At 36.1% G+C, this 18,350-nt stretch overlaps 1 protein-coding gene across 1 annotated transcript in view; it reads right to left on the reverse strand.

Annotated features, from left to right (window-relative positions):
* LOC145667840 (calcitonin receptor-like protein 1) overlaps window positions 1–18,350 on the reverse strand; it is a 107,911-nt gene that overhangs the window by 3,325 nt on the left and 86,236 nt on the right. Inside the window, exon 4 of the mRNA XM_081735271.1 lies at window positions 4,993–5,153. Coding sequence (XP_081591397.1) covers window positions 4,993–5,153 — 161 coding nt within the window. The remainder of the gene's footprint in view (window positions 1–4,992; window positions 5,154–18,350) is intronic.

Consider the following 18,350-nt stretch of genomic DNA (forward strand, 5'->3'; position numbering starts at 1 on the left):
CGGTGATGATGAGAGATGAGTGAAATGGTGGAATGAAGTGGGAGGAAACGGGAGAACCCCGAGAAAACCCACGAGCACGGTGTTTGTCCACCACAAAGTCCACACGGCGCGAGATGGAATCGAATCAGGGACCCCAAGTACAGGAGGTGAACGCTCTACCACTGAGCCACCGCCCCCCCCCCCACTTGTATATAGGCTTATTAAAATGGTATTTACGCTATGTGATCCTTAAGCAGTGGTTTTGTCAGAGCAACTTTCCAACGACAGGTATACAAAAGAATTCTATTTTCAATAAAATTATTAATTGGTGATTTTTTTAGTAAGTTCCTTTTTAAAGTACAAATTATTTTACAGAATATAATTTATTTCTTCTATATAAGTGTATTAAATTATATGTTGTTGCTCTCCAAATTCTTATTCAAACTAACTCGAATTTCTTAAACAACTTTTCATTTTTCCTACCTACGAAAGACTGCTGCTGGATAAGAGTTGTCATGGATATAGAATGTAATTAGTCTTGGATATTTTTTTGTTAAAGTGTTAGAAAAAAAGTAAACATCCTGCCTTTTCTTTAAAAGAAAAAAAGCTTTGAAAATATGATTATGAACCCTAAAATTTATTCTATGAGAGTGAAGGAGGATATATAATTACATCAAGTTGAAGGATAGAATTTTATTGAGTTTCTTGATTTAAATTATTTTTTTTTTTCAAAGCTACAAACATGAATTTAGATATATCTGAATTCGTCTGTAAGGTGCATAGTAAGCAAATGCATTTGAAACGAATAGAATATAGCTATAATTTAATCAAATTATTAAAAAAGAAAAATACGACAAAATTCTATTTAAAAAAACAACAAAAATATGGTTGTTTATAACAAATACATAACAAAACGATCTTATTTGAACCAAGTGTTCTCCGGGTTCGATTCCCGGTAAGGCCACTTGTTGAAAAAGTATAAGATTTTTCAGGTCAGGCGTCCTGAGTCAGATTTTCCTGGGTCTTCCTCATTCACACCAGGCAAATGCTGGGATGGTACCTAATATACAGGTACCAGGCTACTTCCTTCCTTTCCCAATCCTTTCTTCCTTCCCTTTCCTAGGATAGTGTGATCCCCGAGCAGGCCAGTAGCCAGCCCAAAAATGTAGGGGAGGGCCGGCAGAAGTTAGGGGGGACCCGATCCAACCATATTATAGTTCATTACTATATTATAGTTTATTTGCAAGCCTACCGTGAACATTTTAGGGGGCCAGCAAAACTTTAGAGGGGACCGGCTCCCCCTAGACCCCCCTGGGTACGAGCCTGTCCCCTAGGGACGTCATCCCTCATACGTGATGAGGAAATATGACCATAGATGCCGAAAGCCCAGGAATCTAATTTCTAATCCTTATTTGGACCAAAATAAAGTTCTGCAATGTTATTGGCGGATAAGGAAATAATCCAAAGACAAGACACACTAAAAATTTCAATGAACTGGACAAAATTATAAGGATGAGTGTAAATCTTCATTTGTGGTTTTCGAGAAAATCGAAAGAACCTCCCACTTTTTTTTTTTTTTTTTTTGTGTGTGTGTGTGTGTGTAAACCCAAAACTTGAAACTGTACAAGAACTATGCGACCTTTAAAGATGAACCCGATACTAAAGTATATCCTCCTAAAAGTTTCTACGATGGCATTAGCAAGATAAAATACATAGGGCCAGCTCGTCCATACAGACGAAGTAGGCAGCGACCTATGGATAGAAAACCTGTTAGGACGGCGCAGTAGTTTCTCCTCTTTTCTTTGAGGAGTTTGTAACATTAATAAGGATTACAATTATTAATCAGTGGTTGAAGTGAGACGGTATGCGGGTGGTATACCACACCGCCTCTGGTTTTTCACTGATAAAGGCATACCTCCTCTGGTTTTTCAGTGATCAAGACATACCGTCACTGAAGAGTAGATGCTAAATACCTTTAATAAATTCGTTTTTATACACAGTAATTGACGAATAGCTTTTCATGTAAAAAGATCTTTTTTTATGTAGAAAAAAATTCTAAGTTGACAACACCGACATTTTTGTTATCTTTTTCCTACCTTTTGTTTTTTAAAATGTGGTGTCTTCAAAGAAGTTCATCTAGTTTATATTTTGACTAGCCTTGACTAGTTTATATTTTGACTAGCCCAGACCCCCGCGTTTGCTCGGCCTACTGCTTCGCACCTCTTAAGTATTAGCCTTTGCATCAAGAGTGAATTTATTGTGCATTTGCACTTTAATTACATTTCCTGAATTTGGCAAAACTGGGGGCTTCGCACCCTGACCCTCACGTTTACTCGGCCTACGGTCTCGCACCTCTTAAATCCTCAATTCCACCAAATTTCAAGTTTTTTTTTTCCTATTTCAACTACCTAAAATATAAGATTTTGTATCCCAAGAAACGCCATTTAAATAACATGGGATTTTTTTCATACCCCTTTAGACCCCTTAAGAACTCAAAATATTCACTTTTGGCAATTTTCTTGCAGGTTAGTCCCGAAAAGCTACAATCATGCGAAATTTCATCATTCTAATCCTACCGGAAGTGCCTAAACATTTTCGGTTGTAGAAGATGTCCTATATAAATAACATGGGAAAGATTTTTCAGTTCCACATAAAACCACTCTACTGTTGGAAATTTTAATTTTTACTTATTTAGGGTTTGTCTGCTGCGAACAGAGGATCTTCCGGGGTTTGTATTATTTCTCAATCGAGTGGGGGGTTCAGGAGTTTTCCCACAGGAAATCGTTAATGTAAAAACTCGGTTTTTGAGCATTTTTGTGTATAATTCACAATATAAGGGGGATTTTTAAATATTTTTTTCAGAAAGTTGTTGGCAGGGGATCAAAGTCTCTCCAGTCCCCCCCCCCCTTCCCGTGTAACTAAAAGGAAACCCTTGAATGGTTTTCAGTTATTTTAATAGAAATGCAATCTTTTGCGCAACATAACCTCACTGTATTTCAACATTTAGATAGCCGATATGTCCAGTCAAAATCGTAATAAAACATACCGCTTCTGCTTTTTTTCCACTTCGAGCTCTTATTTTTACCATAAGCTATATAAAAGCATTAAAGCTGACTACCATATTTACGGAAGCTAGCTTTCCCGCGTAGACAACTAATTTTTTAAGATATTGACACGAAGTTAATAGAGAATCAATAACAAAATTGCATGTTAGATTGTGTGTAAATGTAAAGCGTACTGACACTGTATGACTGTTGTTAATTTAACAAAAAGTGTAACTGTTGGGTGTACATGTGTAAGATATTCTTTCGGTATTCAACGAACAAAGAGTTTTTAAAGAAAAATATTGGTGAGTCTCAAAAGAAAAGAAACGACTATGCTAAGGACAATTCAGGTATGATATAAGTTTTGGTACATGAGAGACATCTAACATAAGTGAAAAAGAAGCGTGTGTATAATGAACCCTCAAAGCAAAAATTGCATAGAGCAGATGCTGCGAATGAGGTGACGACATGACACTTGCTATTTGTACCATGGCTAATCCAGCTCTGTTGGAGGATCAGTGAAAATCGCGTAAAGGATAGCTCCCAAATGTTGATAACGCATTTCAAATTTTGACAAATTCTCTTTCTAATGACATCATTTTACGTCAGCAGCGTCATATCAGATTTTGCTTCTGGCAGGAGCTGGAAGATCCTTCCATATCAGACTAAGAGTTTTCCGTTTTCAGTTAGTGTATTATTATGCCTTCTCTTTTAGTCCCAAATGTTACCCCTGTTGTACACATTGTAAAATAGTTAAACATGATATTCACACCAATCTTTCATGAATATCTGTTATGAACATCTTGTCCGTACTGATAACATAAGTTTAGGGTGATCAAAAAGTTAGAAGAAATATGTCGAATATACAAGGAATTATAATAAAGTTTTAATTATGACCAGGCAGTTATTAATATATGATGAAATTTTGTCAGTGTTATGTTTGGTTCTTATGTGCATTATATTAAAGAAATTAGCTCCTAATGATTTTTATTTTTTTTACAGGGTGTGCCAAAAGTAACCAAAGTGAAAGATGGATAAGATTGAGGCTCGCAATGCGATATCATCTACATAAGGGTAATAATGCCCAGACGAATTCATGACGAGATGACGGCTGTGTATGGCGATGATTGTCCAACTTATGACACCATTGTAAAGTGGAAAAGAAAATTCCAAACTGATCGTACGTTCCTCACAGACGACCCAAGACCTGGAACACCATACTTGACGAACAATGCTGCCACTGTGAAGAAAACGCAGTGTTTAATCCCCGAAGACACGTGTAACCATCCAAACGATTATGAATGAGACTGGTCTCAGTTACAGTAGTGTGTGGAAAAGTATCCACGACGAACTTCACATGTCCAAGGTATCTGCACATTGGGTTCCTCGTTTGCTAACATCTTTTCAGTAGCACCAGCTCATTCATTTCAAGTTGATGTTGACAAAGCAAGGGCGTGTGGCTTCCAGGTATTGCAGCATCCACTTTGTTCTCCCGACTTAGTACCCAGTGACTATTTCTTGTTTCCCCGAATGAAGAATCCGTTCCGTGGTCTTCATTCATGAGGATGAAGAGAGGTTTAAAGCACAATGTGCAGACTCCTACAATGATGATATTCGTAAAATGAATGTGTAAATCTGAAACGCTGGAAGGAATGTGTAAATCTGGGTGGTGACTACATAGAGAGGGGTTAAACAACTACAAATCACAATTCCTGTATCCTGAATTTTTTAAACTATGATAATTAAAACTTTACGATACGCACTCGTATTTCAACTTGCAATAGGGACATGTTGTGAGACAACGTAACTGTTGCTTCATTAGTTCTTATTTATTGTGTGTACCTTAACCATTAGTTCTTCTTCATTGTGTGTATCTTACCTCATTATATTGAAAAAAATAAAATAAATGCATGCTCGTATTTGCAAAACTAATTAATCCACTTCCAGAACAAAATCAATGTATACGAACCTGCGCCTCAAGTTCAGACGTACTGTACATTTTCTTCAGAAGTTCCGTAACATCTGGTGAGAAGCAGCCTGTATAGTTGGCCCAACCTGACGGTTTCGAAACATCATCCTCTGTCTTCCCCATCCATAGACCATTCTTCCCACATGTTCTAAAGGCATGTTCTGAAAATAGATACATTTAAGAAAATCATTCAAAATAAATAAACTCTAAGGTACGGTAAATTAAAATACACTGTGTTTCAAAAAGAAAGACCTGATTATAGACGGTAATAATTACGGAACATGGGAAGTGCCAGCAAAGAAATCAGTCAGTGTTGTTTCAATGAGGGAGGCCTAGAGTTTCAGAAAATCGCCGTTAGATGTCAGTCAATGCGTCTTGTCAGTTTGCAGTTAGTTAGATGTAAGATGGAGTCCGCTCAACAGAAGGCGTTTTGTGTGCTTCAGTTTGCAAAGACTGAGTCAGTGATTTCGGTGCAGTGTGCTTTTCGTCGGCGTTTTGACATTGATCTGTCTGCACCCAAAAACATTGGTCGTTCGTATCGCCAATTTGAAGACAGGATGCTTATGTAAAGGTTAGAATCCAGGTCGGCATCGTACTTCCGATGAAATGGTCGAAACAATTCGGCAAACGTTTGTTGTTCCTGCTGCTGGTGGTAGACACATAGAGCATTTGTAATAGCACAGCTCAAACTTGAAGATTTTGTGAGTATTTTGCAATTTATCCCATTTTTGTAGTATGTTTTTGCCAATACATATGCACTTTTGAAATCAGATCATTATTTTTGAAACACTCTGTATTGTGGCAGTAGGCCTAGTATTACGTGGAAGCATATTAGATATGTTAAGAAAATGGAATTTCATTAAATAGACCAACACACAAGCGACTGCTTAAGGATCACATGTAGTGTTTCTTCCAGACATGTTTTTTGGGGGGGGGCACTGCCCCCGGAACTTTGAGAGTGCCCGCCCCGGACGAGGCCAAAATAATACATCTATAATATAATAATAAATAAAATAGTACCATAAGTGCCCTACGAAATACTACGTGAGCGCCCCCCTCCCCCGCGAAACATTTTTTCTGAAAGAACGACTGATCACACGTACAGTTCTAATTTTAAAATTCAATGAAAATGAAACTTTAAAATAAGAAAATAAGGGGAAAATATGACAACCAAAAAAACAGATACTGAGTTGTTCTGTATTAAATCTTCAAGTTTGAAATTGCGGGGTAAGGGGAGCACGGTGGCTCAGTGACAGAACACTTACATCTAGTGCGTGGGGGTTTCTGATTCGATCTCCGGCCAAGTAAGTTAGTGTTGGACAAAAACGTGTCCGTGAGTTTTCTCAGAGTACCCCCTCTTTCCTCCCACATTATCATTCTACCGGTTCATCCATCACCATTCACTTGCATTAATCATCCGTCTCTCTAAGCGTAAAGGGCATAATTATGAGACATTAAACTGAAAGATTTCATTTCATTTTTTTTTTCAATTTTGAAATTATATAATACATGCGTTTAGTTATATTTTAGTACTTTTTAAATGTATTACGATCACACAAATAGCTCCTACAAAATTTTATTACGTATGTCCTTTACTTTACATGATAAGTCTTTGAACGAAAGTGAATTTTTGAATCTCTATTTATTTATTTATTTATTTATTTATTTATTTATTTATTTATTACAAATAGATAGCAATAGCAATTATGTGGACAGAGTTCGTTAATGGAGTCAACCTGTTAACTTCTTCTTCACGGATAATGGTAAACTTAAGGGTCTTCACCACAGCGAAATTAAATTACCGCTAATTTTAGAGTATTTCTGTAATATCTTCAAAACAAATAAAACTATTCGAAAAGCAAAGACGTAGTGCACTAGACAATATTATTTTACATGTGATCCCCTTATCACAACTCACACTTTTGTGCTTTCGATTTGCAACTGTCGATAGCTTTAGCATTTTTTGCGGGTTCTGTAAATAGCGTCATATCAAAAGCAGATAGGAGATTTGTGCTAAAAGTATCATATGCTAAATCATATTGTCTAGTGCACTACATGTTTGTTTTTCGATTATGTTTATTTGTTTCGAAGATATTGCAGAAATACTCTAAAATTTGCGGTAGTTTAATTTTGCTGTGGTGAAAAGTCTTTGTAGCTATGAATATCCTATTTTCTACTACTGAAAGAAAAGGATGTATTGTAAAATTGCTGTACGTTATTCAATGCGCCATTAGATGATCCACAAAAATTCTCGACCGGTTGACGTCTACTGGTACAAACTGAAACTTTATGTGATCATTTTTATTGTCTATCAAGAGTTAATTATTATTATTATTATTATTATTATTATTCCTATTATCATTATTATCAAATACATATTATTTAGTTAATTTCAACAAATAGCTAAACCCTTATAGAATTATAAAGATGCATGGCGTCTCAAAAGTCCTCTGACATTGGGTAACTGTTATTATCAGAGTTACAACAAAATATGAGGGGAAACCGTCTCCAAATATGATGTTTTCAATCTAAAGTGAAGGAATTTTGTAAATTGGACTAGCCGTTTGGGTTGTACACTCTTTATCCGCCCAATGTTAAATGAAAAAGCAACGTTGCCATTTACCTGGACCCACAACATAAGTGAATGAAGTTACTATCTTTTACGCTAACATGCCGATGGCCAGCCCCCATTTCAAACATTAACTTCATTCACTTATGTTGTCATCATCATCATCATAGGTATTCTGCCCTTATTGGCAGGTTAGTTACCGCAGCGAACAGCTTCCATGCTCCACGGTCCTCCGCTAACCTCTTCGTCTTCACGTACGATCTTTCTGTTTTTATATCGTCTATTAATTGTAGTCTCCTTCGCCCCCTCCCTCTCTTTCCTGCCACCATACCCTCTAGGACGTCCTTCATGATACAATTTCTTCTTAGGAAATGTCCCAACCAGTTTCTATTCCTCTTCTCAATAATATCTAGAGGTGTTCTTTTCTCCCCTACCACCAAGAGCGCCCATAAGGGTGGCAAGGTGGGGCGCTTGCCCCCGCCCTTTAGAGGAAATTGTGCTTCGGAAGATCGAAAACCCAATAGATATTTCAGAATAGTTGCCGCAAAATTTGAGGCTACATTTGAAATGTCGCTTATACTTGCCTCCCTTGGAAACTACAACATGGGCGCCCTTGCCTACTACTTCTAACACCCTCTCATTCGTCTTCCGCTCGACTCAACTAATTCTTTCCATTCTTCTCCACATCCACAATTTCGAGGGCTTCTAGTCTTTTCTCATCACCTTTACGTAATGTCCATGTTTCTGCCCCTTACAGTACAACACTCCACGCGAAGCATTTTATGAGTCTTTTTCTCAACTCTTTATTCAAGGTACCATAGAGTAGACTTTGTTATTCCTAAAGGCTTCTTTCGCCATTCCTATCCTTGGTTTTATTTCACGTTCGCACTTTATGTCATTACTAAGAATACTACCCAGATATCGAAAACTATTCACTTGTTCTATTTTCTCTCCTCCCACTTTTATATTTGACTCAGACCGCTTCGTTCCAATCACTATGGCTTTTGTCTTTCTAACATTTATTTTCATCCCGTTTCTTCAAAGCCTTTCTTCAGGTTTTCTAACATCTTATTGATTTTCTGTTTAGATTCAGTAGCAAGCGCCATATCGTCTGCAAATATTATGCATCTAATCATTCTACCTCTTACTGAAATGCCATCTTCATCATGTAGGCTCTTTTTCACTACCTCTTCTAGATATATATTCAATAGTGTTGATGAGAGACAGCATCCTTGTCGAATCCCCCTTCCAATTTCACTCTCCTCCGTCAGTTCTTCCCCTATTCTGTGTATATCCAGGTAAGTGGCAACGTTGTATTTTCATTTAACATTGAGCGCATAAAGAGTGTACAGTTCAAACGGCTTGTCTGAATTTGAAGATGTTTTTTCCTCTTACATTTTGTTCTAACTCTGATAATAACAGAGTTATCTATGTCTGGGGACTTTTGAGATTCCCTGTATATAGGGTAGCAGAATATAAAAATAAATCAAGGAAAATATTTTAGTTTTATTGTATTGATCAGAGTATTCTCAAATAAATTGTTCTCATCATTAACTCAGCGATTTCCAACAGGTGTATTGCGAAATTTTAGAAATTTAATTTTTTTTTTAAAAGTACAGCAGGCCTATAAAGCTAGACCGTATGTGATACATTTTATTTTAACATGGCTTAGCAATATCGTGCACACAACATGTAGGCAGTCCAAAAAAAAAAAAAAAAAAAAAAAAGAAAAGAAAAGAAAAGAAAAGTTGGGTATCACTTTATTAAATCGTACTTAGAATATTTTACAGTACACTTTGCTCGCATTATTGACAAGTTGCTACACATTTCTAGGGTGATCCCGATTAATCAGCATTTTTAGGATAGTTCTAAGAATACAAAATATTATATGAATTTTGAAAGGGATGTTTTGATATATGTTTTTTTTTTGTCACTACAAAACATCATAATTAAGTTTTATTATAATACACTGGTAGTTATATGTTAGCCAGTGACGTATTTAGAATTTTGTTTCGGGGGCTATGCACAACCCGGGGAAGCAGGGGAGCAATTGCCTACCTCAGTTTGGGAATTAAATATATTTTAATTTTAATTTATGCATAAATTGAAGTCTTAAGAGTAAGAATAGCGGATTTATGAATCTTATGTGATATGATACAAAAGTTTAGCACTAAATCTAAACTTTTATTCTATTCATAGAAGAAAGAGGAAGTAACCTCTTGGCCTAACTAATTTCCCAGGCTACTTATTCCCCCCTCTTGATTTTCTTTAATTCAAACATTTACTTTATAACTAAACGATGTAAATATTCCTTTGCTGTAATAACTAAACTCCTGTTATGTTGATATCCGTACAAATTGGTGTAGAACACCAGTTTCGCTTATCAGCTACTCTTGGTTTTGGTGTTACTGACGACGGACGACTTGAATCACAACTAACAACGGTCGAAAATATGATAGGAGAAACGAAAGAAAGTAACAACTAAGAAAAAGAAACAGAAGAGTAGAATGGACGAAAGAAAGAAAAAAATAGAACGTAGTTCGTACATAGAATGAAATTTGTCAAATACAGTATTATTTCTGAACAAAAAGCATAAGAAATTGGGAAGTCAATGAAATTCTTAGAAATGGTAAGAAGGATTATTGCTGTACGTGGAATGCGAAAAATTAACAAATTTATTTCGGGGAGGAGTCTTAAGCCCGATAGCGCCCCTAAATACGCTACTGTGTGTTACGTATTGTTGTATTTCTTCCACCTATGCAAAAGACGCTGTTTTGTTTCATATTTTCGCTTTGTAATACTATTTTACTTTAACAATAGGCCCTTTTAATTTCTTGCAAACTAAACTATTGCTGCAGTCTTAATACCGCGATGGAGGCTAGCGATGCAAAAAATCGCCTCCAGCTAGCTGGAAAATGTCTTAGAAGAAGAAGTAACAATAAAAAAACCGATAGAAGACCTTTCATTAGAGATCATGAACTCCTGTGCTGATGTCATCAAAATGGTCACGGTGTCGAAAGACATAGGTCCGTTTAAATAATCATATATCCCTAGCAATCATAATATGTGTGGTATTTCAACATACCATGTGAAGGATATTGAATTAAGTTATAAGAAAGGTTCAGTAACTCTTTTTTATGTAACTCAACGGTTATGAAGTTATAGTGACAAAAATTTGGAAGTAAGGATGGATATACGGTGGATATTTAAAAAAATGGATAAATTTGTACTTTTTCGAGATAAAGAGGACCAGCTGAACTGAATGTTTCCAAGTCGAATTTCTCTTTCTTGTAGCCGAAATTTAATTTGGCAGTCTAAATGTTTGCTGCATAAATTTGGGTTTGAAAATAACTACACATATTGTCGTGAGGTATATCGTTTCACAGGTTTATGGGGTCACGAAATCCATTCGTAATCTCTGAATTGCAACTCGACCACCAGAAATGGCTCAATCAACCATGGAAGACAAAGGATGATATCAATAAAAATAAGTAACTACTCCTGAGAAGTCCTGTTCGAGAATCGGAGTAACTACACCTGGAGTAATCTCCTCCCTCAATTTCGTATCAATAAAACAAGCCACTACTCAGGTCTAGTCTGCTCCAGATTTATGAACGTTTACTCGCGCTTCCTCTCCACGTAGCACTGAGTCGTATCAATGAAAGAAGTGATCACTCATTTCTCCCATTCATCGCGCAGTCATTTCGTTGTTTTTAACCTATGGCGTAGTATCTTAAAAGCCATGAAACGGGCAAGTAGCAACGATAGCTTCAATCAAAGTGCATTTGTGGATATTGTAAAAGAGTTTCCAGTGGTACTTTCAAAGTCACAGCTACCAGATAGTAAACGAAGGAAAGCCGAAACTTTGAAGGTAATTACAGTGAAATGCTACGAAATATCAAATACATCTACGACTGAGACACAAATTCAAAAGAGAATCTTTAATATTCGAGCGAGAATAAAACAAAAATAAAAAAGAAGAAAAAAATAAAAAAAACGGGAAAGAAGAAAGTAATACTGAAACCATGGGAATGAACCTATTTGAGCTGATGGATGTTGATTGGAATCCAGCAGTATCAAGATTAACACGACAAGCGCATATCACGTGTTGTCCAAGGTCTTTGTAGATTGTTTGGCTTTAAGAACGAAATCAGACACTTGACTCCTTTGTTTTCTTTTTAAAAAAGTTCAGCCACCCACGTCATAAATCACGTCCATCTGATTGCGTTTTCCACACCATACGTGTCCCCTTTCGCCTTGACATAAACAAAATACATTCTCATATATACACCCTTTCTATCAACGTTGAGTTGATTATTAGTTTAACGTCCTTTTCAGTAGCGTGCCTATATGAGACAGAACCCACTGATTAACGTGGAATCCAAACCACATGAGCTCCTGCCGGGAATCGAACGCGGGTCTCCTATGCCAAAGGCATGTACGCTAACCGCTTAGCCACGAAATAGCTCTTCCTATTAACGTATTACTCTCCAAAATACTAGGTTTCTTTAATGCCACTTGTGTATAGTCAAGTGCTCCGATAGCACCCAGAAATGTATATTGTTCTTGCCACTCTGCCTTTGCTGTTTGTATATTACGCACACTTCCGGACACAATCCATTTTCAGGTAGTCATAGACAGTACTTTGAGCCACACCAGAATCCCCTGACATTCCGACCTGGAATCCCGGATCACTCACGTAACGCAAGAAAACCAAGGGCACCGATTTCTCTGTAAATTTGGGGGGGGGGGGAGGGCATTCAGATGCAGAAGGTATATATATCAGAATTTTAAGACAAATTGCACTCTAATTATGCCAAATATTGTATATTCATAAATACAATAGGGGCCCACATGAGCTTTGGAGGGCCCTGGCCCCCACAGGATCGACGCCCTTGAAGAAAACCCGCATCTTTTCATCATTACGTAGTCCACCACCCCGAATTTCGGTTGATTCTCCTTAAAAAATGTTGTGCTAATCACTACATTTTCTTTCATAAACTTATAATGCTTTTTGTAATCTCCATTTCCAACATTTCTATGCAGTTTATAAGATTTTCTACGTAGTAAAACAATCATATACTCTGCCATATTTCGCACGGAGTCACCTATATAGCTTGCTCCACAAATTTGGAGAAGTTATTAGCATCACAGAGGAGTCTTTGATTTTTATTGATATCAAACGCGGAGTAGTTACTCGGCTCGAGAATAGAGGTGTGGTTACTTCAAAAGGGCGGGGCTTCTCCGAGGTCAGCCGAGACGACTAGTGCTCAGTTCTCTTTTTATTGATACCAATGCGAGTAACTACTTCAAAATTGGGCGTAATGAGTAACTTCTCCGTTTTATTGATATCACCCTAAAATGGTGGCCAAATTCGATGAGAAGTAAACGGTGCTGTATATTAGAATCTCAGTTATTGTTTACCATGTTTTCGGGATCAAGGATCTCATTGCTGAATGCACAATTGATGGTGCATATCAATCTCCCTTGACTCCTCTATCCTTACATAATGGTGGACAGGGATAAAAATGAGGAGGAACGCAAGTGGACGTCGTTCCCCTGCTTCCGAATAATATCCAAGGCATCCCCCACTTCCTACAAAATTACAATGGGCAAAGACTCATTTAAGATTAGACAAGATTATTGTTATATTTTTATGTATTCCAATAGTTTGTATCGTAAATTAAGACATTCCACAGAATATATTAAAGTACTAACAGTGTTCGTTTATGCTATAATTAACCAGTATATAGCATCCTAACTTTTAGGGTCTCGTATTCGGGGTTCTTACCCTATTTAAATTCAACATTACCGGAATTTTATAAGAGACTTCCACTCACACAGTTTGATTGGTTTCACAAATTGTCAGTTTTGAAACTACCTTTCAGTGTGTAAAACATTCTCCGAAATGAACTATACAATAAAAATGTAGAGATCCAAGCTAAATGATGAAAATTTGAAGTCATTGCTGATAATTTCTACTAGTAAACTTGATGCATAACTGCAAACAATTGTCAGTGGAAAGTTTCGTTTAAATGAATCCAGGGGTAAAAGTGGTTCTGAAAAAGTAGGGGGACGCTTAACGTCGCACCGTTCCCCTTGCCTATCTTTCCCTATTGTAATTTTTTTTATTAAAGTTGGGGACGCCACTGATATTTTCTGAAAGTGGAGGTACGACGCCCCCCCCCCCGCGTTCCCACTCACTTTTACCCCTGAATGAATCTCATTAATCTTAGTTATAAAAAAAATGAAATGAAACTTTTGAGCTTTACGTCGCACGTTTATGCCGGTTAGGCTAAAGGAGACGGTGATGATGAGTAATGAATGAAATGGTGGAATGAAGAAAGTGGGAGGAAATGGGAGAACCCCGAGAAAATCCACGCACACGGTGTTTGTCTACCACAAAGTTCACTTGCCTGCTTAGTTATAAAGTTCAATTTCATTACATGAATTATCTATGTATAATGTTTGTTGCAAATTTTTAGGATAAATCTTATATCTTTAGTTGTATTAAAATGTTCAAGTTCATTATATATGCCAGTTATTTTGTTCGTGAATTGATGGTATAAAAACAGCTGATAACGGTACTGTTTTGTATAAATTACCTGTACTTAGTGAATTTTACAATTCAATTAAAATAAACCGTAACGGACCAGATTGATAGTGTTCGCAGGGTGTAGTTTGGAAACTCCTGATTTAAACGAATTGTTTTAAGTTCCAAAGTTGGTTGTCCGTTTCTGGCAAACTTTTGAAAATATACCAGGAAGAAATTAATAATTTGCTTGTTTGTGTGCTTGATAATGTATAAGGAGAGCGAAAGTTGTGTTTGTTTTCTTATATAAGCGGTCCTAAGTATGGAAGTATTTTGCAAGCGGAGGGAACTACTTGACGCAAGGTTACTGCATGATAGAATTGTGGGAATGTAATGAGCATTTGTTTTGTAAACATGGCTGGAGGTATACAGACACGCAGCTGTAGGTATGAGGTAACATTATTACAGTTTGTGAAACAATAAGGTGATAATCAGGAAAATGTGTTAAAAGTAAGTAAAAATCATGGGCTTAATAAACCTAAAAATAAATCGTAGAAATTGTGCTAAGCAAATAAGTGTAAAAAAAAAAAAAAAGTGGAGAAAGTTTTCAATGTAATGATAAGTAACGTAACCAACATGGCGGTAAGATTCTTGAACACAGGTCCCTCTTTGTATTTAGCTGTAATAAAGACAGAAAACAACGTGCCCTGGTGGGCTCTAACCCGCTATCGCTCGTTTGACAATACTATGTGAATTAAATATTAAACTTTGGTACAGAAAGGAAGCAATGGTTACACTTTTAGCAAAACGCTAGGCGGACGGCCAACTTCGGGAAAAATGCCAACTGATCTATGGCCATTTTGATGACATCATTACAAAGATTCTCTGGTCAAATGACTCCTTTTTTTAATTTTTTACACGATCATTGAGCAGAAAGGCACACTCGTGTCCGGAAGTTAGATACTTTGGTGATCACCAACTAGTAGGCAAGGACAGACTACATGCATCCTACAAACTGATATATTTTTTTTTTTATTTAATACATGTAAGGAATTTAGCAAACATATTTTACTAACGTAATTTTTTGTTAATGATAGAAAATGAAATACTGTTACTGATACATAATTTATGCAATCATTTACTATACTTTCTCAACATTTTTTGTGCATTCATTCACAAACATTATTCTGGCTTACTATTGTAAAATGGCTTTAGAGTATTGTCATCACACTTTACATTTTAGCTTGCATTAACTAATCTGACATCTCCTGAGGAGTTTTTTAATAACCAATGTATCTCAAATCAAGGTTTGTAATACATACAAATGCATTTTAAAAAAAAGAGCAGGTTACTAAAAATGATACAAAAGGTAACCGCTTTTCTTTTGCTTGTATTTTTTGTAAGTGAAAAAGAGATAATGAAATGCAATTTACCACAATAATAGATGATGTTATTCTACACCCGAAAATACGAATCGGAAGGATTTTCAGTGTTGCCATCAATAGGAATTACTGTGTGACCAGAATATAAATTGCCCAAAAATCTAGGTTTAGGCAGCGACTAGAAAAATGAACTCAACGGTAATTGATGACTTATCATATTGTTTTGGCTTCTTCTTTACCACATTTTAAATAATGTTTGTATTTACTTTGTGATAAACAGAAAGTGTAATTTTAATAACTTTTGTATCATTTTTCGTGGGCGATGTTCAGTGCTCAGTCAAGGACACAGTAACGTTCAACATTTGTAATAATTACAAGTTTAAAAAATCTTAACTGGGTAAGAAACTAAATTTCAAATAATAATAATAATAATAATAATAATAATAATAATAATAATAATAATAATAATAATAATAATAATAATAATAATAATAATAATAGCACAAAGTTCAAGAGAATAATAGAACAGAAAAATAAACAAAATTAAAATAGGTCTAAGTAAAAAGTTAATGTCTGTACTGTTTAGTGCCAATAAATGAACAGTCTTAAGGTTAGAGCTGTTCATCTGTCCAAATACCGGTACTTGGGCGCAATCTATCCAAATTTGCTATTCTCTCATCCCTCAAAAATTCTGTCCAGATTGTCCCTCCCCCCCCAAAAAGGATAAAGAGTTCAGACAGCGATTTGCTTGTTAAATACATAGGAGGCTACTTCACTTGGTAGCTTGGGTTCATTTGTTTTTTTCTCTTTCTAACAGAATCAGTCTATATCTGCTCACGCCTAATGCCACAATATTGTCCACATTATTTCTTATGACAATTATTTTAAAATATTCTCCTTCACAATTAGCGTACTTGTGACATCATTACGATATCCTTAAAGTTGGATGGTGCCATCTTCAATTAAATATTATGTTCCTCTCTTTCTCTCTGTATATATATATTCTCTCTGTATGCATATATCCTAATTATAAAACTACATAAACTGATATAAAATAAAGGGGTACTTCCTATTGACGTGGAAAGTTGAAATTTGGCATGATTGTAACTTTCAAGTACTAAGCCACAGAAAAATTGCCAAAAGTAGTAATTATTTTTAATTTTTACGGAGTCTAAACGGAGATGAAGAAATTTTTCATGTTATTTAAATAGATCTATCTTTGGATATATAATCTCACGGAATAAAAACTTGAAATTTAATGTGCTTGTAAGTCTTCGTTAGCGTTACCTAAGTAAATCACCAAAAATAAAAAATTCCATTCGTAGTGGTTTTAAGAAGTGCGAGAGTCTGGGGGAGTCAAAGGCTAGTATATATATATATATATATATATATATATATATATATATATATATATATATATATATATATATATATATAGGGTACAGCGGGGTAATTTGAATAATTTCAGACATTTTATCATGGATCTCAGAAACTGTAACTGGTATTCAAATACAAAATTGTGAACAAAACCTTTGAAGCTTAATATTACTTAACAATTTTTCTCAAGGTAGTATCTGAGATACATCATTGTGAAATTTGGGTATTCAATTTCCCCACCGAAATTTCGAAAAACGTAAATGTGAGGGGCAATTTGAATAACGAGTGGGGTAACATGAATAACCAACAAAATAAGCAAGTCTTATAGAAATAATGTATAAACTATTTAATAGTTAGATTTCAAATTCTACGGTATTTGAAATATGCTAATTTTGAATGAAAAGAAGCACATAAATTGTAAATATACGTCATCTGTAGCTATCTTTTTGAATATAGGCCTATATTTAAAAAAATGTTAGGTACACTGTCTAAGGCAAAGAGCCGTAATAGGTTAATTCATCTTCCATCGTTCGTATTTAACGACAACGACAACAGATAAACTGTTTTCGACCTTCTGCACCGACACAAACTTCGTGGAACCATGTCTTACAACGCTGGCAACGAATCTAGTCCCCCTTTCTAGCAGAACGTTCTGAATAGTAATTAAGAAGGCAAAAACAGCAATTCCATGTTTGACTTTCATTGCGTGCAGCCATCTTTGGACTTAGGCCTACATTTTCGTCACTGGAAGGGGTAGAGGATATCAGCTTCTTTCGAGCTTTCATTTGTATTTTTCTTAGCAGATTCTGTATTAGCACTCTTCTTTCTTGTAGTGTCCTTGGATTTTGTTGCACCTGGTGCTTGCGTCTTTCTTCGGAGTTGTTTTATTCTCATTGCCCAAATAATTTCGGAAGTTGAGTGGTATGATTTTCCTGTGACACAACGTCTCTTCTGCAAACAAACTTTTTCTGGACTGGGAAGTACTTGTTGTATGGGTTCCTCTATAGGTTTCGTTGGGACAAAGTTTTAACAGCCATGACCGGAAGAAGAAGGCTCGTTGTTAAGATCTTCTTCCCGAGAAGACTGCTCCTCAAAATGTGTAGCAAGGCCATACGTTTCCGAAGGGGCGAATCGAAATTCTTCAATAGCTTGTGGACTAAAGGGCTATATATTGGTACATGAAAACCCATTAACTGCCAGTCCAACAGAAGCTGTCCGCTTCCAGGCTTCAGTGAACAAAATGCAGAACTGAGGTTTACTAATCACTGAGCTCGGGGTTTGGTGAATCCAGATAGTTGCTTCTTGGTGATAATTGGCTTTAAGAGTCTTAAAAACAGACCGATCGCGTGGTTGTAATACATGTGTTGCGTGTGGAGGTAGGTAAAGCATTTCGATGTCATGACTTTGGCAGAACTCTAAGGACAAAAGTTGTGAATGAGATTTTGGGTTTTAAAGTCCGGATTTTGGCGTACGCCTTTGAATATTACTACAGGAGGTA

The sequence above is a fragment of the Thermobia domestica genome, chromosome 13 (assembly GCF_964235325.1).
Source record: "Thermobia domestica chromosome 13, izTheDome1.hap1.1, whole genome shotgun sequence".
Taxonomy (NCBI): domain Eukaryota; kingdom Metazoa; phylum Arthropoda; class Insecta; order Zygentoma; family Lepismatidae; genus Thermobia; species Thermobia domestica.